Below are 24,642 nucleotides of genomic sequence, written 5' to 3'. Positions count from 1 at the left end.
AAAGACTCACGGCGTGGGCTTGTAGTTGACCGAACCACCTCCGGGGGCTCCGAAACTCATTTTTTTTGCAATGACTTGAAAAGGTCCCTGTCAGGAATCAATGTCTTCTTCGTCAACACGAGCTTGTGCAGCACCGACAAATGCGACGAGGGCGGAGTTGGATAATGTCTTGTAAGGGCGATCATCAAAAGTCCAAAGACAAACAGAACAAAAGAGACAAACACTTCCGCCAGCCAACCAGCGATCGCCGGAAACGCAGGATGCCGCCTATGATGTATTCCAGTGCTCGAGGACAGGACTCGACCCTTGACAGATGGACAATCGAGTGGACTAGAGATAACCGGAGCTGCAATTTCCCTCGCTGATTAGTTTCCCGTTTTGGGTGCGGCTTGCATAGGTTGTCATTTTGCACCATTTGCTTATGGTCAATCAAAAGTATATATATCTGACGAAGTTGCCCCAGATCAGATTGTCACCGCTACTCCTTTCTCTCCCAGAGCTTCAAGAAAAGCAGACATCATTGCTGAAACAAAGCGCTTATACAGTGGCTACACGGAATATTCGAAGGAAATCTCTCAAAATGCCAATGTAAGTACTTCTAAATACCAACCCTCACTACTCTTCATGATCTCCCCACATCACAACGCTGACAGTTCCCCACAGGAAACTTGAAGGAAGCTGCCAGTGTGGTGGCGTCGAATTTACCCTTCAATCCCAAACCCCAGTACCCTATCAGCTATGCGCTTGCAGCATTTGTCGCAAAGTTGGTGGCTACGGTGGCAGTGTGAACCTGGGCGGTATCGCAGATAGCCTTAAGGTATTGAAAGGCCAAGACCTGATCAAGTACGATCTTCCCCACCAACATCATGCAAACCCAAAACCCATCCAAACCAATGATCACCGCATTACATAAAGCAGCGTAAATACCTTACTAACGCTGGTATATAGAAAATACCGTGGAATCAAAGACCGCGGAACACCCGACGAAGAACTCTGCGAGTCAGAGCGCAACTTCTGCTCCAACTGCAGTACCATGTTATGGCTGTGGGATCATCACTGGCCGGAATTGATTCATCCATTCGCATCTGCTATTGATACTGAGCTGCCGGAGCCGGCTGAGATGGTTTGTGTCATGGAGAGTTCTAAGCCAGCCTGGATGCGGTGGCCTGAGGGTAAGAAGAGTACCCACACGCTCTACAATAAGGATAGTTTGGAGGAATGGCACAAGAAACATGGGTATTTTGTCGAGTGAGGGATAATTATTGTTAGGAGTGTCTTTGAGCCGAGCTATCATCAGAGCAGAAAGGTTTATGGGTTGAAGAAGTGAAGGGATTTGTGGTGCTACATGCTAATGCCTATGATGGAAGTACTTGAGAAATGAGCAACATGGAAGTCGTGAAGAAATTATCTTTTCATTCATATATGATCTAGGCTAAGGGGTATCATGGAACCTGAATTGCGAATTAGCAACAGATCACAACGTATTATGAGTGACACATTGTGTAGACAAGAACGTAGATCAGTTCTCCAAGGTGAATATAATTTTTTATCTTCAAGATGTATTCAGAAAGAACACAGCGAATGATTGGTGCTCATCAGGAAATGGGAGGCAGGGAGAATGAATGCCGGTAAGAACTTACAAAAAAGAAAGAGGGGTATCTACTGGGTGTATCGAATCCTAGATGATTGATCGATCGAGTCAGCAATGGCATTCATGGAAAATGCAAGCGTGAATGTCAAGATCAAAACATGGCAACTAAGTCAGGCTTTCGGAAAAGTTAGCAAGATGATCCAATGATGGGGGGGGGGGGACCCGGATTTGTCAAGAGCAACTCACCTCATTAAATCAGATTTTTGTATAAATGTTCATTGCCAAAATACCGAGGTATCCAGCTCAAACAGTGTGAATAACACATTCATCATAATAGATATGACCATGTAATAAGGGGCATTGGAAGCAAGTAAGAAGAAAGCGCAATAGAATACCTAATATACGCACAGTCAGACACAGTTATTTCAAACATTTCGTCCAAAGGGCGACGTCAATGAGGTATGACAGTGGGCAAAGTATCAGGTGACGAATTCTCAACAAGTATTCCACCTCCCAGACACCCACAGAGTTTGTACGCTCTGGTTTTGTAGGGTGAAGGGACGAAGATACGTTTTGTCCGCCCGTTCGTTCAAGATTTCTTCATGCAAGGGACATGCCGCGACAAGAGGGGAAAAGATTGACGAGGGAGTAATTGAAATTTACCTAACCAGCAGCTTGTTAGCATTGGATCCAGACAGGCAGACGCTGGTAGTAATGGCAAAAAAAAGAAGTTTGGTGTAGTCAGACAAGGCTGAAACTTAATATTGACAGTTTCCACATGATAACTTAAGATTGAGGAATGCCTTTGCATGTCGTAGAGTCATCATCCAAAGGGGGGAGGGTGTGAACAAGAGGGGGAAACATTGCTTGTAGTTTACCTTTTGAGAAAAATTGAAGCAAATCACGTCGAGGACCAAATGGCAGCATTAAGCCCTTCAAGTCCTCGACTAGTAGTGGTCTGTCTGACGGAACATCCAGATCAGAGACAGCTGAAGCTGCTTATGATCGGATTGAGAAAATAAGAGAAGAGAAGCAAGGCGAAAAGCCAACGGCTGTTGGATAAAAAGTTATTGTGAAGACACAGGAAGAAAGTAAAAAAAAATTTGCGGGTGGTGCGCGAAATATAAACGGAGCTCCCGAATACGGCAGGCGCGGTGAGCTTCGGGCGCAGTTTGTCGAAATGACAAACATCGCCCCACCCTTGGCTTCGCTTCCCTTCGCTTCCTTCCCAAATCAGGTGGAGTCGACCAGATACAGTGGAGAAAACAAAGAATATGTATTGTTGTTCTTGTGAAGACCAAATGGGATCCAGAAGACTACTAACTTATTTAAGTCCAGAATGATTGATTGGAGGCCAGAATGAATAGTCATCGGAATGTACAGCTGATACAACAATTTCCTCCATATCAACAACCAACACACGAGCTAGAGCTTTGCTTCTGGCTGCAGTGCTTGCCGAACTTCCTCTGCTGCTCGATACCCAGCGGTGACTGCTCCCTCCAGATACCCCTTCCACTCAAAGGCTGTCTCACCACCAGCAAAATGGATATCGAGGAACGGCTTTCGCAGCTCATCCCCATACTTCGACAGCATCTTTGGTCCCATTGATGAGGTTGGCGCCCCCCAGATGTACTCTTCCTTGGTCCATTCCATAACATTGATCTCCAAAACATCATGTGCCTTCTCTGACAACTTGAGGCCTACTAGCTCCGCAAGATGATCCACAACTGCTTCCTCTTGCTGAAGCGAGGGAAGCTGGTGCCATTTATACGCAACATCTCCCGCAATGAAGAATGCGAGGGAGTATTGGCCAATGCTCGGATCTGAGATGTCCCAGGAGAAACAAATAGGGCCTTTCAAGCTTGTGAACTTGCCTACAAGTCCTGCCTCTCTCCACCAGGCTTGCTTGTAGGAGATGACCACTTTGGCGTAGTGTCCAGGCTTGGTGCGAGAGACGAGCGCTCTCTTGCCCGACGGCAGGGGAGGTGAGAATCGGATATCGGTATAAGTATTAGTGGGATTAGCCATGATCACCTTGCGGGCCTTGAACGTAGCCCCAGTCGCTGTGGTGACTTGGCTGAGCCCATGGTGCTGTATAATACTGTCGACAGGACTGTTGAGCAGAATTGATCCTGGCTTCAAAGATCGACCGAGTGCGTAGGCAATCTCGGATGTGCCCTTCTTCACCTTTAATGACTGGGCGCCCTCTTCACCCTCGCTGATTATGCTGATGAAGCCCATGCCGGATTTGATGTAATCCAGGAAATAATGCGCTCCGACAGCATCAGCTTCACGCCCGACAATCGCACTGCAGAGGTGATTGGCGACACGTTGGGTGTGTTTGCCAGTGCATCCAAGACCGGCCACCCATTCTGCGAAAGTGACGTCCTCCTCTGTAGGGAAGTCATCCCATTTGCGGATATTCAGAGACTCGGGACGTTCAATGAGTGCTCCAGCGAGGATCTGTTCTTGCTCGCGATCCTCCTCAGTCGGGCCCTAATAAGCATGAATAAACACCATCAGCTCAAGTTACCTCGTCTTTGGACCTCGATGCCACTCACATTGCCCAGTGTTCCGTCTGGGCAGCGGACGACCTTGCCATCCAACCCTTGAAAGATCTCATCACCTTCTACATACTGTTCAACAGTCTCGAGTCCAAACTTCCGTGTCAAAGCAAAAACCTCCGGTTGAGTGGTCTTGTTGATCCAAGTGGCTCCCATTTCAATCACCCCAGGACCCGAGTCAAGATGTTGTGAGCGACTGCGACCACCAATGCGGGACTTGGCCTCTAGCACAACCGTATTCAAGCCAGCACTGTGGCATTGATACGCAGCGGCCAAGCCAGAAAAGCCACCGCCAACAACCACGACATCAACCTCAACGGGAGCAGCAGAATAACCCTTTTCCTTGGAATCCCTCCAAGGCTCCGAGGTCCCTCCGATCAAGGCTATAGCCTCGATCTCAAACTTGGCTTCGGGGAATGCCAGTTTCGGCACCGGCACCAATGTAGTTAGGGGACGGTGCGGAGCGCCGTGCTTCTCAGATAGGAGGTTTAGAACCGGACTGACGAGCTCTTCGGCTAAATCCATTGACCAGTCCACGGAGTAGAAGATGAGCTTCACGATTTCTCCTACAGATGCCCCGCCAGCCTCGAGCGCACTGGATACATTATTCACGGCTTGCTGTACCTGGTCAGCGAAAGTGTCAGGCCAGGAACCGTCTCTCCGCTGCCCGGTCTGGCCTGAGGTCATGACCAGTCGTTGTTGACCGCGTGCAGATACAGTATTAGAATACCATCCGGGATCGGGGGTGTTTGAACCGTTGAAAAACGTCGTGGATGGCTTGATATCTCGGGGAGCCATTCTAGCGGGTAGTAATGCTATAATGCCGGATAGAGAAGGGGGCTGAATTGTTACTGTAATGCCTTTTGTACTGGATACTTGTATAGCAGTCCCTGTGCACAACTGAAGTGTCTCGCATGCTATCTTGACTCTAATGGAATAGTTGTCCATAAATACTCGTTGCGCGGCTATCGATATTGGGCCCCGCTATGAGCCCTATCTGTACCCGCGCGGCGCGCGAGAAGATGTGGACCAGGCCCACATGGTGGAAACCCTACTACAGTACCAGTTCAAAAGTCTGAATGTAGAGTTCAAAAAATGTCCTTCTAAATACGCTACAACTTTCTCTTGGATGGAAAGGTCCCTCCGAATGTCTTTTGAATTGTCTTCTTATATAGCCCAGACCAAATCCCTTAATTAACATTTAAAGGATGACTGATGAGAGGATGTTGAACTTTTCTGTTGTTTCAAACCTATGGACTCCACTGTACTGTAGCGTCATACGATAGGCCAGATAGCCTGCAGCCATTGAGGAATATTCCCAGCATGGTGACTTTCACCTCCTTCTAGATACAGTAATTGATGCGAGACGGAAAGATCGCTCAGGCGCCGTGTAAGGTCTTCCCTATGATTAAGAATGTTCATGTTCAGCACTAGTCATTCATGCGTAAGCGTGATTTGATACTATAAAAAGCCCACACGGCCTCGTCGGTGGGTGGGATCCCTTTTTTTTCTTCCACCTGCATCTCTCGTCTTCTCTTGCCTGCTGATTCGCCTGGAGGATATCCCATTTCCTCGACATTTCCCACCTTTTCGATTCCACTGCGGTGGCAGCCATCCTCACACCCAGGTCTGGCTCAAGGGAAAAGACAATCGTCTTAGCCCTGATTAAGGTAGGTGGACCTTTATATAACTCCATAGTTGAGACCATGCTTCTCCATTAATAACCCGAGCCCCCGAGGTCCAATGACAAACTCATCAGTGTCAGCCCACAGCATTTCCAGCAGTTCACAGCCTTGTATTGAATGTCGCATCATGTAGCGATTGTGCTTCAAGACATCCTGCAACCATAATCGCTGTTCTTCTTTAACCATGCAGGACCCGATCATCAATAGAGGCCACATAAGAATGCATGCATAAGTGGACTCGATAACCTCCGGCATATGGATCATTGCAATGTCGATATGACCTTGTATACGCTCAAGCCTCTCTGCATCTCGTCTAGAAAGTGGGGACAGACCGGTTTCCAGGAAGATCAATAGCGCGTTGCGGCATACTTCCAGTGTTGCTTTTAGCGCGGCGGGCCAATCGGCGTCCGCGCAATCAGAATCTGACGGATTCCAGTTCAGCGTGGTTTGTTTTAAGTTGTTGTACGTTGCCAGTCGCTTTGGGTCAGGTAAGCTTTCCCATGAATGCATGAGCTCTTGCTGCGCTGCGAAAAGGGCGATTGATGAGATGAGCCCGAATAGACCGTGACCTCCACCGAACATGACCCCAAATGCCCCAAAGTCCTTCAAGTCATCTAGTGACTGGAGGAATGGGTCGTGGATCAGATTTCGACGCTCATTCATGCCAAACGGCGTGATGCTGTTACAGAGTACGAAGTAGGCATAGAACTCCATCACGAATCCATAAAGCTTCCGTTCCCCTTCGGTCTTGAGTTCGTGGCGCTTGTTCCGGAGCTCGAGAATAATGTGGCGACTTGCACGAAGATGCATGAAGAAAGATCCATCTAGGTTCCCGGAGATAACCTATATTTGCCCGTTAAAGTCGGTAAAGGGAGATTCCCCGGAATGAAGAAAATGGGCGTGGTTAGGCGTACCTCATATTGACAGAGCATGACCAGGGTCATGGCCACTCGAAGGAGTACAAATGGGTCCTTCAGTAGCTTCTCGTTCTGGGATACTTGCCGAAGTGTCTTCAATACTAAGCAATAATGTTGGTAGATGGCCTGGTTAATCTCGGGAGTCTCAGCCCTGAAGGACAAGTGCGCCCCACTTAGTGCTAGGACACTGTGCATCAACAGATCATCATTGTAGGCTATCGGCATAACCCACGATACGAAAGGAGCAGTCTGCGCAGGTGCCGTGGCTAATAGCGGCCCTGTCAGTTCCATATAGTGTGCCAGTAAGGTTTCCGATGCTGGCAGCAACATCCCGGCTCGCCGGGGGCTTAAAAAGGCGTTCAGGCCCCTCGACCATCTGATTGCATAGTCTTTTTTGTTATCCGCATCATCTTTGTCGTGCCTTTCAATCACTTCCAGAGAGTCCTGAGAAGATGGAGAAATCGCTATGGAGCTGTCATCTGAAGTGGAGCTCTCGGTCCCGTCACGGCCCCGCTTCTCCTGCTCAGATCTATTGTTGGGCGGATCGAGGCCGAAGATGCGGATGATATGAGGTGGCCATTCGCAGTCGATCTTGTTGCGGGTGCAGGCTTCACATTTTGGTTTCGTCTCGTCGCATTTCTTCTTTCGACGCCGGCAGGTCAAACACCCGGTCCGGGTACGAGGGAACTTGCGGCTCATTTGAGTTTCACCGTTTGTTGGCTGCGGAAAAGCCCCCGTTGATGGGGCAGACGACATAGTGGGTGTGTCAGATAACAAGTGGTCCTCTTGCGTCTGGAAAGCTGAAAGGAGAAGGAGACGTGGTGGAGATGGCGATCGTGGCCGTTCAACTCGGACTTTTGGCCATAACGAGGCTGCAGGGGTCTGTTTCGCGGAGACGGATTGGGGGCCGATTGCTGTGCTGGATGACCCCAGACCAAGAACTACCCAAGGCGACACCTTTGTCCTGAAAGAACTAGTCTACGTTCTCAATCTTTGGTTTGATAGGTTTCTTCCTGCGTGCTATTCGCACTAGCTACCAGCCACAATCATTGGGGGAGCAACTCGCCAGTGCGAAACAACCCTGGCTACACGTACCCCCCTCACTTGAAATCGAGTAGTTCTCAGCACTTTGTGACCTAATCTTGTCGATCTTCCCAACGCTCTTCCTGCTAGGCAACTGGGATTCGCAACCAAGATCCTCGAAGCTAGCATATAGATCAAAGTCACACTGAGCGCCCGACCATAGAAAATATTCGCTCTACGCCACATCCGAAAGCATCGGGCCGATCTCGCTTTTCAAAAAAGAGTATTGATCAGGTCCCTCTGAATGACTCTGAACTTGTGGAAAAGTTTGCGCTTTGTGAGCGCAGTTCTTATTTGGCTGAATGGTGTAAAGGACAGCCTGGCGGGGGTTGCGGGTCCTTTCGATACCAACTTCTGGATAAGGACGACAGATCATTGAGCGAAGTGGAAAGTTCCGCAGGTTCTCAAGAAATATAAATCAGTGGTTCACTACAGCAGCATGATAAAAGATGAAATGAACGTTGTCTTTTACTAAGAACTTCCCAGATAACCATTACTGGTGACATACAGTTAGTTGGTTCTTGCGCTCCGAGACTTAAGGAACCCGAGGTTTAACGAATGTGTCTCTTGCACCCAAACCAAGTGATCGAGAAAAAATTATTCAATAAACGATCTTTTAGAGATAGAAAGCTCGTTAGAGAGGAGAGTATGAGGGCGAGTGTATAAATGGCTAGGTAATAATCTGGTCAGCGTGCTAAATGATTCCACATGCTGGTATCCACTGGTTACGGCTAGACCTGCCATCCACAGCACACGAGGCTGGAGTTGCCATCCTTCGAGAACTTGTATAGTCCCGCCTCGCATGTTTCCCTTTAGCTGGACTCTAAATTAATATTATCAGTTCACAGATCATGTATAAAACCCCAGTACAAACCCCGGGATTATTCTAAACCAGAACTCACTGCAATAACCATGGCATCTCCTATTCAAGAGCTTCCAACTCTGCCTGAGATTGGAATCACACCCCCTTCGTCCTCTCTTGCAGTGAGGGCTTTCGTGTATGCAAAGCAGCACTGCACAGAGAGCGTCTACAATCATGCAATTCGTTCAGGGTACTGGGCAACAATAATTGCGAAGAAGCTTGCTGAGTTCCGCGATAATGCCAACCTCGACTTGGAGATGGTATTTGTCAGTTGTATCCTCCATGATATGGGTTGGGCAAATACTCCAGAGCTGTTGTCAACCGATAAGCGCTTCGAGGTCGATGGAGCCAACATCGCTCGAGACTTTTTGTTGAACGAAAAGCGACACGCCGAAGGAAACCTCAATGACGCCACTATCCAGCGCGTGTGGGACTCCATCGCTCTTCATACCACCGCCTCCATCGCTCGATATGCTGCACCCGAGGTCGCTCTCACTCATCTGGGTGTTACGGCCGATTTCTTCGGTCCTAACTTTCCTGGACCCAACGGCGCACCTCTGATCTCAGCTCAAGAGTATCATGCTGTCATGGAGGTATTCCCTCGCGCTGGTTTCAACACGGAGGGCTTCAAGCAAATCATGTGTGGACTATGTCGTACAAAACCTGCGACAACGTACGACAATTTCGTGAGTGTGATAGGGAGGAAATACGGCCTTGACGGAAACGGAGAAGGTAAGGAGGGGTATACCCTGGCGTGGGAAGAGTCACAGACTCAGCTCAATAACTTCTTGGTGCTTGGGTTGGATGAACTCGAAGAATCGCATGACCCCAAGTGACGATCTTAGAGACGGGACGTGTATTTTAAGATTTTGTGGCTGTAACTAGTCCCCTCTACAGTTGCATTCTCTGAGTTATGGAGGGATCGTCAAAGGGTGCAACTTGTTGAAGATTGATCTACCGACAGTGAACATTCACAACTTTCCAGCGGCTTACCACCCGTTTCGGTCATTATTCCTGTTCATCTGTTTCCAGGGTTGTTCACACCCCTTGTCTACATCCGTAAACCTGCTCAAGGCAACTCCATCCATGCAGAAAGTTGACCCTGGTAGACAGGGATTACGTGTAATAATACCACGGCGTTATATCCGTTGCTAGCCTGAGATTGGCAATTGCACTTCCACTTGCGCTCAGCTAAAAATGCTCTTTAGAGGAACATGACGGCAACGCCGAATCCTAATAAGTTTAGCCATACTACATCCTCACTCATATATACATTGATTCCATGCCAAATTCTTGAGTTACTAGACTGAGATACCGAATGCCTGTAGGAAAAGCCTCAATCAACATTTAACTATCCCACGGGCGCTGTGGTGAGCATGTAATTGCGTCCGAAGTGAAGGAAGTAGTAGAATTGGACAATGATGGAGCATGAAAACCAGATTTTTCATGCCTCCTTTCGGTGAGGGAATTCAGGAAGACCATGAGGTTGGCTTGATAAAAGACTCGGATGTGCACTCAGACACAGTGGACGCTTACCATTGGTTAATAGAATTAGAACCGGGTACAGTATCATTCGTGATCTACCACCTCCCCGTGATGGGAAGTTTTCTATAAGGTATGGCATGCAGAAACGGTGTCTGATCGCGAAACTTAACTCTAAAATGCAAGGGTTAGCCTAGAAGTGTTGATTTATGATATGAAGTATCGGTCTACCGAGCTCCTTATTCGATCTTCGTCAATTACCCGTGTGACAGGGAAGTTGTCTGACGCTGAAGAATTTCCTAGATAAAATGAGGTTAAACTGGCAGCCGAATGCGTACTATATCACTGAAGAACTTGTGACAACTAGCCTACGGGAAAGGCCAGATCATCACTCGCATCGATAGAATATCCACACCGTTTGCTGCTATCACTGAAAGAACAGAATGTGATGTGCAGGGTCCGATCTGTTTCCAACCCACTATACTTTTCCTTGCGCATAAAGGATATACTTAGCTACCCAATCGACTCGAGCCGGGATGAAGTTGCCCTTTTCCTTTTGCTCGTACTAGACGGATGACTAGAAGAGATCGGATGCTAGGTCCGTTTTCGGATAGAGCTCCGACTACTTATTTATCTTCACTTAGCAAACCCAATCGTTAAATATCATATATATTATAGTCTCTGGAAGATTTGCATGACTGCTCTTAGATTTCCTGGCGGACAGGGAGTATCGCGGGACGGAGCACAGACGGGGAGTGTCGCGAGACAGAGCACTAGACTGCGGGGCGCCGTCGATAGGCTTACTGATTGGGAACGACTCTCATCTGATTCTGGAGTTCCATGCATAGAATGAAACATCTTTCTCTAAAAAGGCGCTTCCAAAAACGCCACAACGGGATCACTTTATCGGTCAACCGTGAGTTACAACCCTCTGCAATAGAGTTTAGTCTATGTCTTCAATTTCCATCAGGGGTTTTGCCGGAGTACGTCGGGGAAGCATCGCGGATGTGCAAGAAATGCATCACTTCATACATGGTATGCAAACCCCGCCCAGATACACGGATACTGCAAGGAAAGCTAACACTTGCTGGTGCTGGCATCATCACTGGCATGAGCCTTTCCAGCATCAAAAGAGATATCTGGCCCTGACCTTCCTGTTTGGGAATCTGTTAATCGATCATTCATTCAGTGATCTATGTATGATCTGCCAAGCTTTCTTCTGCCTCCCGTGAGCTATGAGAAAAAGGACCCGGCCCTGTAGTGTGCCAAAAACTGGGGTACTATCACTGGCAATGAAATTTGCCAGATGGCGAGTCAGACTCTGGGAGGAATAATCCTTATCGCGGGGATACTTACCCCGTGCTTCGTATAGCTCGCTGCTATGCGTAAATTATGTTTCCTCCGTATCCAAAATGCCTAATTTGTTTCAGTCTCTAATACATGGAATAGCGAAGGGGGTATTCTAAAAAATACTAATAGTTAAGAAAATATAAATTGCGCTCAAAGCCCCCTGCAATATCCCGGATTCTGTTACCTCGAGTCATCAATCCGCAGAAGTCGCTACCTAGTCACAGCTTTATCTGGAATATTTATGCATCGTGCACCTTCATTATGCTTCCTTCCAAGCCTGTAGGTTTCTCCAGCGTCATGGACGCCTCAAACTCCCCAGAGGAACTCCTTGATAACAGTGTTTACCAGTTTGACGGCAATGTGAGGGCCAGGTACTTCTGGTATGGTATTGCTGCCCTCATTGGTGTGACGGCCATCTTGAACTTGCGTTGGCGTCTTGACTTGAGATTGAGGTATGCGTTTTCCTTTCCCGGTATTGCCAGTATAGCATGTGCTTACAGAAAAGGAATTCCAGGAAGCGCTCAAAACCAGCAAGCAATAGTTCTTCAAGTATCTTTTTTCAGGCTACTAATGCTGCCACAAACTTGGCACGTCGGGCGACATATCTTCAAGTGACTCCACCTGGTAGGGCATTCTGGTTCAAAGTCCCGCCTCTAGGTGTTGTCTACTTAATCCTCGCCTATATCTTGTTCATTCTCCTTCTCGAATTCTTGAATGATCACGGTTTTACGGGCCGTACATGGTGGACAATGGTTGGTCTTTGCGCTGGATGGCTCACTGTCGCTCAAATTCCACTCGTCGTCCTGCTCGTCAGCAAACATAGTCTCATCGGGTTGTTAACCGGGGTTTCCTATGAGAGACTCAACGTTTTTCACCGTTGGGTTGCACGTGGTATGTTACTTCTGGCAACACTCCATTTCGCTTTCCTCGCGTCGCGATGGGGTCGTGTTCCGGGTCTCCTATCTTCGGAGTGGGCAACTAATGACGCTTTCCGCTCCGGCGTAACGACTTATGTGATTCTTTTCTGGATGAGCTTCTCAACCGTTGCGCCCCTGAGACACTTCTCGTGGGAGTTCTTCGTTTTCCAGCACATAATTACCTACATGGGTTTTATCATTGCCGTTTCGATACATATTCCAAGCGACGCCAATGATGCTCACGCCTATGTCTATGTTGCGGTTGCCTTATACCTGGTTGAGCGGCTGGTTTACTTTGCTCGCTTTGCTTTCACCAACTCTGGTTCCAGCAAAGTGACTCTCGAGTCCCTGGAAGGAGATGTCACAAAAATGTATGTGACAAATCGTCGCATCAAGACCTGGGCTCCCGGATCACACGTCATGATTGGTATTCCACGATTCGGTCTGGTTCAATCCCACCCTGCCACTATCATGTCGATCCCTAGCTCCCATAATGGAGAGGTGGTCTTGCTATTGCGAGCCTACAAGGGGTTTACCAGGCGCATCTACGAAGAGAACCACAAAAGACCAAGAGAGATACCTGACGATGTGTCATTGCAAGAAGGACAGTCGAGAAGCTCTATGAAACAGTATGCGGCTTTGATCAATGGGCCATACGGATCATCGCATGCCGAATTCGTCTCATTCAAGACTGTCGTCTTAATTGCTGGCGCTACAGGTGTGACTTTCACCATGTCTGTCTTGCTTGACCTTGCCCATCGAGCCGCCGTTGCAGCAGAGAATGGTGATACACCGTACCCTGTGCGCAAAGTCACATTTGTATGGCTGATACGGAAATCTGTCTGGGTTGAATGGATCTCAGACGAGTTGCGAATAGCAGTGTCTGACCTTGAAAAGGCGGGAATTACGTTTGAATTGCAAATTTTTGTGACCAAGTCGGATAGCGAAGATACGATTCTAAGCAATAGTCCGAAGCTGGGTCCTCAATATCTTGAGAAAGTTGATGGGGCGAGGACAACTCACAGCATATCTGGTTCGTGTTTTGACTCGGGCCGTCCGACCTGGAAAGATCTGTTGCGCAATGTTCTTTCCGATGCCGAAGGAGAAAGTGCCGTGGGTGTATGTGGTCCTCTGAGCCTTTCAGTTGATATTCGGAAAGAGGTCGTTTCACTGAGTTCTGAGGGGACTCGACTTCTCTACTTGCATGTCGAAAGCTTTTCCTAGAAAGAGCTTTTGAACTTTATGTATATCTGATGAAGAGTCGAATGGAGTACACTATTACCAATATCTGATGCTAATATTCATGTCCTCGTACCCCAAATTGAAGAAAAACAGGCCGCACTCTGCGAGATTGCCACTGTAGGACGATCGTTCCCCACACCTAATCTTCTCGCTCTGGCCATGAAGGGACAAGGTGGCGGAGCAGAGCTGAACCCACGCCGTGAATTTACCTGTTCCTCCCAAAAGCTTGAAACAGATGCCATGCCAAGAAGCAGGGCTACACCTCTAGGTTAAATGCCAAAAGTCTTTTGCATGGATCAATCTAATATCATTCTGCTCCCACAATGGCAATCACCGATCGGCCAATCAATGATATTTTTCAGTCCCACTTCCATAGATCCCTTGCAAGTTTGCTTTGGGCCGTCGGAGAGATCTATAATATTACTTGACTGCATGACATACCCAGAGACTTAATGGGAACGATGATTACCCTCAGACCGTCAGGTATGTATGAGTGATCTTTAAAATAGGCTTGAGATCACCCAAGTTGACCAGGCCCAGGTTGGGACTAATTTCGGTCCAGAGAAGATCATCAAAACTCTGCTAGTGAGAGAAGCAAATGCATCCCTAAGTCACCCAACGTCTTTCCCTGACAATAAAAAGCAATCTGACCGGAGGCAAAATATTTTTGAGAAATCTACAATGCTTACGGTATTTTCGTTCGGTTGCTCAGTACCATCATAGTTCAATCTAACATGCTGTTTGCTAGTGGCCGACCTTACGACAAAGAAAACCTCAAACTCATACGTCTTGACCAATTGAACCAGGTCTCCATCGAACACGGACGATGTACCGTGTTATCATTCTGCGGCAGTGCGGTGCTTGAATTGGGAATTGAAGGCACCGTTGACCTCTACAATGACGCAATGAATCGGATTGCTTCGTTGTCTTGGAAGGGACCCTGGACGCGCATGGAGAATAAGCTCGATCGGACAACCTTGACAACAGCATTATGTCGTGATAGTGTCGGCTCCCGCATACGAGGGGGTTCTAGGAGATCTAGGCGTAGAGGTTAGGAATGTTGGTGTTCGAAAAACTTCCGGCCTTCGATGTATCTCATCTGCAACTAGAATGTTTTGAAAGTTATATTATCCACGAGTGGTCGTGAAATTCATACTATTGACTCCTGTCGTCCCCGTGCCACCCGTGGGCATCTTACGATACCCGAACAGCCTGGGTTTGATTTAAAACACCGGCTCAATTCCGAGATTTCTTGTCCAGACGGGGACACTGAAGATTGAAGAGCCAGGGAGCAAGGGATTGATTTGCTACTCCGAGCGTCCATCAGAGACCCTTTCTATAGAGCAGACACGATGGTTGCTTTGAGTTTCCTTTGAGTGACTGAGCAGGGTTCTGTGAATATACAGTAGCTTTGCACGTTATAGAACAGCCATCCTTGACCAAGGTGGCAGTGTAAAGAGCGAGCAATTCGTTATTGAAAAACGATGTTGACCATGTGTGGAGTGACCGGGAAGTTAATCGGATCGGTGGATCGATGGGCATCTGCTCTAGGCCGATCGACGAGTCATGCATGTTCCATCGGGTCTCTTCCACGGCATGTAGCATAGAATGGGGGCTGATGATACAAAGTTCCCAGTTTCCTCTCAGTCGGCATTACTGTGCCTGCTTCGCTAGGGATGCTGGTCTCTTCCTCGTTTGGGAAGGTCAATCACTATCATCGATGACCTTTCAGTAGATGGTGATTGGTGGCATGACAGATACATCACCAAACTCTAAATTGCGCCGCTTCCAGAGCTAGTTTTTGTCACATCCCGAGGAAGATCCACTTTCTTCTGGCAGTAGTGATAAATTATTTCATTCTGGTATTCGCTCCTTGGGGAAGGCAGGCTTCAGCTCCTGCTTCATTCCGAGATCTGGACAGGATCATCGTCAGTGCATCTGCCTTCTCAAGGTGGAGCCTTGGTTACCAATGTATTGTCGTCATTTTCGCAGCTGTGCAGCTTTCGCATTCGTATTTACCAGGTCGACAATCGCCTCGGGGTCTTACTTGTGTCGGGCTCCACTTGTCTTGAGGCCAGATTCTGTTCCCTAGATGAGGAGCTGAGATGAGCGAATTATTACTTGGTGGCTTTGTGATCCACCCGTGGAATTTCTGGACAAGCGAGAATGGGGCGCAAACAATTCCAGGGCGATATTATAATTTTGAGTTTATTGAGTGGACATTGCAAGAGCGTCCGAACAGTGAAATCTTAGTCATTATACTGGAATGCCTTTCCTATAGCATCCAATTCAGGACGTTCCAAAAGCTTTGCTAATGAATGAGATCAGAATCATAGAGTAAAATAAGCATTCGCATCAGCCTTTTGTTTCTTTCATTGTCTATCATGATTTATAAAGTAATCAGGTCAATATGTAGTCACTTTCTAGATTCGAGTCAAGGGTTGAAGGTAATGGACACAATCGGACCAAAATACTGGCAATTCGAGGAACTTATAGTACAACGTTGAGATGCCCAACGGTCGTATGTTATCAATGAGCACATGTCTATGATTCTATGCAGCGATACTGCTATGATCTACCCCGTAGACGATTCCATAACTCGTACCCGCAGCAAGCGCACCTACAAGCAGTGTTTGTGCCGCCCCGTAGAAACCTGCGCGCTTAGTTTTGAGGATGGCGTAGTTTTTGGAGAAGCCGAAAATGATACAAACGACGACGGTGATGCCTATCGAGATGAAGAGAGCGTGGTTCGTGTTTTTTATGGCGAAGTACGGGATCATGGGAAGGAGGCCACCTTTGAAAAGATTGGAATCAAGTTAGCGATGGAAGCTTCACAGATCAGAGGAAGGAGAAGAAACGCAGAACAATCGACATACCAATGAAGTATGAAATTCCCATCGTAGCTGCTGAAATCCACGCCCGTGAGACATTAGGCTTCTCGAGTTTCAATTCAAAGTCCATCATAAACTGTACTCAAGCGTCAGCGACTTTGCATTTATTCACAAAGAGATTGTCGAGAACTTACTCGAATCCATTGCTCCGTGTCCTGAGTGAGACAATCAATCACGGACCGACTTGCTTCTCTAGAAATGCCATAGCCGTCGAGAATCTCAAAACATTCCTCCTTTTCCGCGCTAGGTTTGGTGAGAACTTCTTCACGCTCGCGCGCCTCTTCACTCTTGTAGTGGTCTCGGTCGGTGACAGCTGCTAGATAGGCACCAAGTCCCATTGATATAGCTCCGCTGAACAATTCCGCAAGGCCGCCAATAATGACAATTTTTGAAGATCCGAGACTCGATAGACCAGCTGTAAGGGCAAAGGGAACGGTCATGCCATCGGCAAATCCAATCGTCATGTCCCGAATGATCGCACCTGATTCAGAGTGGCACTCAGAGGCGGCATGAGTTGGAATAGGAGACTCACTAATGGGCTCTGCTATTGAGGAGGCCATTTTGTGAAAACAGGAAATTTGATGGGTTCACACTAGGAAAGAAAAATCCAGTCGCTATTGAAAGTACACCTTGGACATTTTAAAGCCTTCTGGAGCAAAGTCCTGCCATACAAACAATACTGATACTTGGACTGGATGTGTATAGAATGCACTCCACCAATCAGCCTAGACCTATTAACAATCATCCTAAGCATAAGCCCGACTTGCCCGATCCAGTTGCTCAGTTAATATAGTCCACTGTACCAAATAGTGGGACCAGGAACATACGACTGGCGACTCATGACTAGAGCACTTGCCCTGGTTAGTTAGTAAGCCCGCCAATCATTGCATCCCTATTACACATCAAAGTTGGGAGATGGCAGCGATGACCTTGCGTGGCGAAAGAAGCTGGGAATGTTGGTTGCCTCAGGCGCCTATCAATAGGTGCTTGGGCTGGGACGGGGGCTTGTCAGACCACAAAAGACTGATGACGGGCACTCGGCCGGGTGTTTCGATTGCGATCAATCCAAAGCGGCCTGCTTGTGCCTCCACGGAAACAAGGTAGTATTACGTTCGAAAAATTGGGGAACCTAACGAACGTGTGGGGCGACCGAATTAAAGCTTATTTAGCGTCGCTAGGGTCTTCGTCCTCGACCATAGGATTTGTCCGACCATAAGGTCTTCTACCCCAATGAAGTCTATAAAATATCCGGAACCTTGGACACCGGAAAGCTTCGCGTTCCAATCTACCACTTAAAACTGTTTCCTCCCCTTAAGAACTTGGTTGACGAACGTGCCACCCGCCCGTTTGAAGTTACAGTATGTCCGCCTACGTCCACGATGACGCGTGCAGGACTACAAACGCCAAAGTACAACATGCTCAAAAAATCCCATATATATCTCCACTGATACTTTAACGTCGGTGTCAAAAGGTGCCTGGCTACGCGATAACTACCTTATCTGATATCCCTTTCATTGCTAGTCCCCCGGGCGGATATAGTACCCGAGCTTTTGACAGTCCGAACACTGTTGGTTTCGTCCAATGAACGCACAGCTTTGCAAGGGACATGAAGCTTTGGCATAATTTACGCTGTTCCGCGTTCCAGGGCTTTCGACCTACCTATGATAAGCTACATGATGGAGAGCATCTGGAGCAAGAGCGGGAATTTGAGTGGAAACAGCGACACGAAAATTCAAGTGATGCGTGGCCGAGAAAAGCAACCGTGGGGTTTTTTCTCTTGCTAGTCGACCTAACAATCCTTGTGATGTTGCTGCATACATTGAAGCCTCTAATCACTCTGCTGCGCCTGAATGAGCAACTCTTTAGCCCTCGAGTCACTTTGCCAAGCCCTAGTTTCTCAAACTATCGCAATGGAACAGTCCAGTCAAGTCGAATCCCTTTGATTCTACATCAAACTACAGCAACGGAAGAAATTCCAGAACGCTGGATTCAGCCACAACAAAGTTGCAAGAGAGCTTATTCAGAGTTTGAATACAAGGTGCGTTTGATTATCTTCATGGCCAGGAGAGACGACATGCGTGGACGACAATCGTCGTGCATACCTCATTATATCCACAGGTTATTGATCATTACTTTTAGCTATGGACTGACCAGTCGGCGCGCAATTTCTTGTCTGAGCACTACTCGTGGTTCGTGCCAATATGGGACAATTATGCATTCCCTATCCAACGAGCCGACTCGATTCGCTATTTTGTCCTGTATCACTATGGGGGGATCTACCTGGACATGGATACAGTGTGCAACAATACAATCCCAGTTTACAAACTCGGATCGCCGCGAGTCAAAGACTACGCTCTATTCAAATCAACCATTCCTACTGGCATCACGAATGACCTGTTGGTCGCCTCCGCGAGGCACCCCATCTACGCATCAGCAATATCGAACCTACCCGCATACAATGCGATCACTCGAGGCTGGGCTCGACTTCAACCGTATTGCGCTATCATGATTTCTGCTGGACCGTTGTTCTTGACTATGGTGGTGAAGGACTACTTACTCGAATCTAATTCACTACATTCGAAGACTGCGGGCGTCGTCAATCAAACTGAGCTGGCGCCCTATATCACCGATCTTCAGAGCAGCTCGTGGCATCATGCTGATGCACAAATGTTTATGTGGATTGGAGAGCGACCGTGGCTGTGGTTTACCATGGGGGCGTTTGTCCTCCTAGCTGGTCTTTACATCATCGATCGTCTGTTACTGCTTGTCTACGCTCTGTTTCGAAAGGCTCCATCGGATATCTACGGTATCAAATTGGATAAAGCGGCATAAATCGGGCCTGGATAGGGTTCCTATATAGTAATAGCTAATAGTGTACATTGGGACTGTAAGCACAGAGGGCCTCCCGATACTGATGCAAATATTCTCGAAGATTATGTCAATGACGTGAATGCATATTGTTTGAAATTATGTCTCGCCATTTACAATGAATAGAACCTGGTTTTTCTTGGCTCAGTCTGATTTCGTACCCTGCTATTTGTTTGGTCAAAAGTGAACTATAAGCCGACTGCACAAGGATTATAAACTCGCGAAAATTCCCAAACCTCGCTCACTTAGCTTGCTATTTATCACGCTGTTCCAGATCTTACTCCGGTCCCGTTATCTCATGAATATCAGAAGATACTAGAATCCATAACAACACCGTGGAACCAAGAGCAGGTATATGTATGCGGGAGAGCGGCACCTTCAGCAGGCAAGCGAGATTCATACCTAAAGTATGGATGGAAAATCTCATCTTGGAAGTCTCCACGAAAGTGTTTATTTGATCAATTGACATATCATCTCCTCCATTTTTGGCTGACCCTCTTCAGCACTTCGTTATAGAAGACCACTAGGTGGATGCGGGGCCCCATCGATAAGCGCGGGAGGAGATAAGCTGCTGGCGGTACTCGCGGGGCCAAGCTGAGCCACGATAACCAACCACCTCCAGGCTCCATCCGATCACTTACCGAAATTCCTGAGCCGTGTTGATAAATTGTTTCAATGCTCGGAAGTCTGAGCCAGCTTACCGTCTCCATTTCTCTCTCGTCCCGTCAAGAAACTCTATCTCGACCTGAACCTCCTCATACAGAATGACTGCCTCCAAGGTGTATGACGTCGTCGTCGTTGGTGCTGGCCTGAGTGGCCTACAAGCCGCCGTCGTAGTTCAAGCCGCAGGGCTTACTGTCTGTGTTCTAGAGGCCACTAATCGTGTGGGTGGAAAGACACTTTCAGTCAAATCCTCCGAGAAGGGATACAATGACTTGGGAGCGGCGTGGATCAACGACACGAATCAAAGCGAAATGTTCAAGCTCTTCAAGAAGTATGGCTTGGATACAGAGGTCCAACGTGCGTGTGGAGATACTGTCATCCACCATGCAGATGGCGCTGTGGAGAAGGTGCCTTACGGACAACTATCAGTAAGTGAGTTTGACCTCTGAACGAAAGTTACACGGCTAATTAAGTTTCAAAGGGAAACTTCGAACTTCTTTTGGAGCTCGTGGAAATTTTGAGAGAAGAATCCTCGACCGTAGATTTGGAGAATCCTCTAAAATCACACAACGCAGCTGAGATTGACCGGTTGACGTTCAAGGAATTTTGTGTCCGAAGGACGCACAATGAACAGACAATCGGAATTGCAAATCTGATTTCCTCTGCGTTGCTCGGAGTGGAAAGTGATGAAGTTAGTGCTTTGTACATGCTGCATTATTTCAAGTGTGGCTGTGGTATCGACAATCTCTTGTCGGACCGGAAAGATGGGGGTCAATATCTGAGGAATCGACAGGGTAAGCGTGGTAATACATTTCTTATTCCTATCGCATTCGCCAAATTCTCTTGAGCCATGCTAATAAATTAGGAAATCAAACAATCTCGAAGAAGTTTGCAGAAGAGCTTGGGTCGAATTCGGTCTTCTTATCAAAGCCAGTCGCCTCGGTGGACCAATCCAAAGATGGCCAAGGCGTTGTCGTCCTGACTCAGTCTGGGGAGCTTTTCCACGGTCGGAAGGCCATCATCTCAGTTCCTACAACGCTATACCCTACTATAACCTTCAACCCTCCGTTGCCTGCGAAGAAAACAGCCCTGAGCGATAACACTGTTATGGGGTACTATAGCAAGACTGTGTTTGTCTTCAAGGATCCTTGGTGGCAAACTGCCGGCTTGTCAGGCATCTTGGATTCGGAAGTTGGACCCATCAGCTTTACAAGGGATACCAGTATACCAGCAGATGATCAATGGTCCATCACCTGCTTTATCGTGGGTGAACGAGGAAGGCAATGGTCAAAATTGTCCAAAGCCGCTCGTCATAAGCAAGTATGGGAGCAATTCAGCCAAACCTTTGGCAAGTATGTGAACAATATACCCGAGCCGACCAATTCGATAGAAATGGAATGGGCCAAACAGGGCTATTTCTTGGGGGCGCCTTGCCCAGTCATGACGCCCGGCGTATTGACAACGGTGGGCACTGAGCTCGCAACATCCTTTGGAGATGTCCATTTTGTGGGCACTGAGACGTCAACGGTTTGGCGGGGATATATGGAAGGCGCGGTGCGATCGGGTCAACGAGGAGGTGCTGAGGTTGTGAAGGAGCTGATGAATGAGCTTTCTGTGAGGTAGAATGCCAATTTGGACAGGCATACAATATGGAAACCGAGGTCAAATCGTTGATGCTCCATACAGGTGGAGACATCGACAAGGGATCATGTATTATTGTAACCTTCTTCTCCCTAGCTCCGGAGCTATCTGTTGCCGCGTATCTGTAGCCGCGCAACGGCTGTTAACTCACTAGCGAGCCTCCCCAAGTCTACTAAGCTTGCCCCTTTTGCAGTCCCGCGTCATCAATCCGTCAGTCTTACTAGTTATCTGATCGCAATCAACTCTGAAAATGCGGAGGAAGTGGGTTCCTGAAACTTTTGAGCGCGGTAGATCAATGCTTATCGCCACCACTTCTCTTAGACCGTTGGTATAACAATCAATACGTGTCCAATTAAAACGACAGGGATCTTGATGTCCAAGAGCGGGGTTCTTTAACTAGCACCCAATGATGCGAAGGAAAGAACCTACCCGGCCTATGCAGCTATCACGTCCGTCACCTGCGTTAGTCTACCTGTCGGCCCATGGTGACAGAAGTACAATGACAATCTCCGATATTTAGGAGCTAGCTCCCCCCGCCTTATGAATAGAAATCTGACTATCCGCACGAGCGAAATAATAGTTAAACCATAGTCACTGTAATCTGGCTGCTCCTCGAGAGCTCCCTCTTTACGCGCCCGCGCCATTCTGAAAATGATGGACACAAAGGGAGAGTCCGATTGTATGAGGCCCCTTCCGAAGCCTATGCTAGCCTTTTGCTGATCACTCTACTCCCTTTTTCAGATGGGACAAAATCGCTTGAACAAACACACCATGTGCAGGACACAGAATCAAATTACTTGGCAGACAACAATGCAACCAACTCACCCAAGAAAATGCAATTAAACGCATTTACTCTCTTATGCATGGGGTTCGTCATCTGCAATAGCTGGGCTGGTATCTCGGCAAGTCTCCAACTCGCCCTCCTGCAGGGAGGGCCGGTCACCTTGGTATACTCCATCATTATCAGCACAACAGCATATTTTGCGATAGCAGCATCTTTGGGTGAGCTGGCATCTGTTTACCCGACAGCTGGTGGGCAATACCACTTCGCTTCGATTCTTGCCCCTCCCAGCATCAGACGAGGCATCTCTTATGCATGCGGTATCCTGGGAATATTCTCATGGGTCGCTATCAGTGTTTCGGTGACTATACTCATTGCGGAGACTTTGATGGCTGTGGTCGCTGCTACTCATGAAGGGTTTGTCGTCGAAGCTTGGCATATCTTCTTGGTCTACGAAGCGTTGGCATTCCTCGCTTTCATATATAACGTTCTCGCTTTGAAACGTGCTCCTTGGACGCACATTATTGGATGTGAGCCAAAATCTTGCATTGACTCGGATGGCATCTTTGATCTTCATGCTAATCGAGGTCCTACTCAGTCTTCCTTACTATTTCCATTTTCTTGATCTCTTTTGTCTCGATCCTTGCTCGGTCGCACGAAAAGCAACCGAGTTCATTTGTATGGGTCACGTTTATCAACGAGACCGGCTGGTCCGACGGTGTTTGCTTCTTGAGTGGTCTTTCCACCTCATGTTATATGTACATTGGCCTGGATGCCGCGATGCACATGGCCGAGGAATGTACAGAGCCAGAAAAAACGGTTCCTCGAACTATGCTAGCTGCTATCGGAATTGGCTTTGTCACTGGATTTGCCTACGCCGTTGCAGTATTGTATGGGATCACTGATATTGAGGAAATAATGACGACGACCGGGTAAGTTTTGGTTCGACGCTTTTATTTTGGACAAATTCCTGATGATTTGAGGCTATAGGTGGATCCCGTATCTTGTTAATGTTCAAACCCTCCGATCGACAACAATGGCAAATGCCTTTGCAACCCTTGCCATCATCATGGCAATTTTTATAATCATCGCATCCCAGGAGGCCTCTTCTCGACTCGCATGGTCTTTTGCGCGTGACGACGGCCTTTTACTGTCAAAGTTCATGCAGCGAGTGCATCCCAAACTTGATGTCCCTATCTATTCTCTGATCCTTAGTTGGTCTTTGGTCTTTATCTGCGGTCTAATCTATCTTGGATCCTCAACTGGTAAGTGGATCAAACTCCTGGCTTGCACACCCCTCTGTGTTTCCAAAGAAGAGGACTTCGTTACCGATGGACTGATCCCGATTCCTACTGTTTCTAGCGATCACCGCGCTCATTGGATCTGCTGTGATTCTTCAGCAGTTGTCATTCGTGATCCCAATCATTCTGCTTTTATATCAGAAACGATCAAAAAAGTTCTTACGACCCAAACGAGCCTTCAAACTACCTGATATTGTTGGGTGGATTGCCAATATCTACGTGGTTGTGTTTTGCACAGTGACGTTGATTTTCTTCAATTTCCCGATTTTCATTCCAACAACGTCTTCTTCAATGAGTAAGTCAGCATGCAGTTTATCCCTAGATTTAGCCTAATGAGTTGTGGAGACTGAAACCCAAGAATATTTCTGACGAGACATTAGATTACACGTGTGTCATCCTTGGGATTGCTCTTGTGCTTGGCTTCTTGAACTGGCTCCTGCATGCTCGAAGATACTACCATGGACCTGTGATCGATGAGCATGCAATAAGCCACTAAGCCTAGTAATTGAACATAGGATAGATGTAAGCAAATTGGAAGCGGTACTCAAACTTTAAAGTATTTTGTTACTTACTTTGTGACTAATTCAAGATATTTGTGCGAGTCCCCTGTTAGGACATCGCCAATAGAACACTAAATCTTCGCTAGGAAGAGTCGACCGATTTTCAGAAAAGGGTTTCTATAACTAAAAAGGTCCAAAAAAGAAAAAAAGAAAGCCAAAGCAGGGAACAAGTCGCATGGGTCTAGGCGAAGCTAAGTTCGAGAATGCCGCAGGGATGTTGAAGATCCTTCCTCTCGTTCAACGA

General features: G+C 47.6%; 9 protein-coding genes across 9 annotated transcripts; 6 read left to right on the top strand and 3 right to left on the bottom strand.

Moving 5' to 3' along the window:
- Positions 1-580: 580 nt before the first annotated feature.
- N7458_011773 (GFA family protein) lies at positions 581-1,252 on the top strand (the record flags this gene model as incomplete). The annotated part of the gene is made up of 3 exons (XM_056915155.1): positions 581-588; positions 664-843; positions 949-1,252. 3 exons carry the CDS (start codon positions 581-583, stop codon positions 1,250-1,252), a joined length of 492 nt encoding a protein of 163 aa, XP_056759909.1.
- Positions 1,253-3,016: 1,764 nt separating this feature from the next.
- Positions 3,017-4,953, bottom strand: N7458_011772 (uncharacterized protein; the record flags this gene model as incomplete). The annotated part of the gene is made up of 2 exons (XM_056915154.1): positions 3,017-4,087; positions 4,153-4,953. The coding sequence occupies 2 exons, from the start codon at positions 4,951-4,953 to the stop codon at positions 3,017-3,019; spliced, it is 1,872 nt and encodes a 623-aa protein (XP_056759908.1).
- An 884-nt stretch (positions 4,954-5,837) lies between these two features.
- Positions 5,838-7,513, bottom strand: N7458_011771 (Zn(II)2Cys6 transcription factor; the record flags this gene model as incomplete). The annotated part of the gene is made up of 2 exons (XM_056915153.1): positions 5,838-6,683; positions 6,755-7,513. 2 exons carry the CDS (start codon positions 7,511-7,513, stop codon positions 5,838-5,840), a joined length of 1,605 nt encoding a protein of 534 aa, XP_056759907.1.
- A 1,239-nt stretch (positions 7,514-8,752) lies between these two features.
- N7458_011770 (uncharacterized protein) lies at positions 8,753-9,538 on the top strand (the record flags this gene model as incomplete). Its single annotated transcript, XM_056915152.1, has 1 exon — positions 8,753-9,538. One exon carries the CDS (start codon positions 8,753-8,755, stop codon positions 9,536-9,538), a length of 786 nt encoding a protein of 261 aa, XP_056759906.1.
- A 2,257-nt stretch (positions 9,539-11,795) lies between these two features.
- N7458_011769 (ferric reductase family protein) lies at positions 11,796-13,675 on the top strand (the record flags this gene model as incomplete). The annotated part of the gene is made up of 2 exons (XM_056915151.1): positions 11,796-11,986; positions 12,049-13,675. The coding sequence occupies 2 exons, from the start codon at positions 11,796-11,798 to the stop codon at positions 13,673-13,675; spliced, it is 1,818 nt and encodes a 605-aa protein (XP_056759905.1).
- Positions 13,676-16,245: 2,570 nt separating this feature from the next.
- N7458_011768 (VIT1/CCC1 transporter family protein) lies at positions 16,246-17,144 on the bottom strand (the record flags this gene model as incomplete). The annotated part of the gene is made up of 3 exons (XM_056915150.1): positions 16,246-16,487; positions 16,570-16,660; positions 16,719-17,144. The coding sequence occupies 3 exons, from the start codon at positions 17,142-17,144 to the stop codon at positions 16,246-16,248; spliced, it is 759 nt and encodes a 252-aa protein (XP_056759904.1).
- A 1,726-nt stretch (positions 17,145-18,870) lies between these two features.
- On the top strand, positions 18,871-19,416 carry N7458_011767 (uncharacterized protein; the record flags this gene model as incomplete). Its single annotated transcript, XM_056915149.1, has 1 exon — positions 18,871-19,416. The coding sequence occupies one exon, from the start codon at positions 18,871-18,873 to the stop codon at positions 19,414-19,416; it is 546 nt and encodes a 181-aa protein (XP_056759903.1).
- An 800-nt stretch (positions 19,417-20,216) lies between these two features.
- On the top strand, positions 20,217-21,738 carry N7458_011766 (flavin monoamine oxidase family protein; the record flags this gene model as incomplete). The annotated part of the gene is made up of 3 exons (XM_056915148.1): positions 20,217-20,543; positions 20,597-20,909; positions 20,981-21,738. 3 exons carry the CDS (start codon positions 20,217-20,219, stop codon positions 21,736-21,738), a joined length of 1,398 nt encoding a protein of 465 aa, XP_056759902.1.
- Positions 21,739-22,407: 669 nt separating this feature from the next.
- N7458_011765 (uncharacterized protein) lies at positions 22,408-24,334 on the top strand (the record flags this gene model as incomplete). Its single annotated transcript, XM_056915147.1, has 6 exons — positions 22,408-22,435; positions 22,498-23,067; positions 23,136-23,469; positions 23,528-23,802; positions 23,900-24,133; positions 24,219-24,334. The coding sequence occupies 6 exons, from the start codon at positions 22,408-22,410 to the stop codon at positions 24,332-24,334; spliced, it is 1,557 nt and encodes a 518-aa protein (XP_056759901.1).
- Positions 24,335-24,642: the final 308 nt, after the last annotated feature.

Source organism: Penicillium daleae (genome assembly GCF_028827525.1).
Source record: "Penicillium daleae strain IBT 16125 chromosome Unknown utg000009l_segment0_segment0, whole genome shotgun sequence".
NCBI lineage: Eukaryota > Fungi > Ascomycota > Eurotiomycetes > Eurotiales > Aspergillaceae > Penicillium > Penicillium daleae.
Note: the sequence above shows the minus strand (reverse complement) of the source record. Positions and strands in the feature narration are given on the sequence as shown.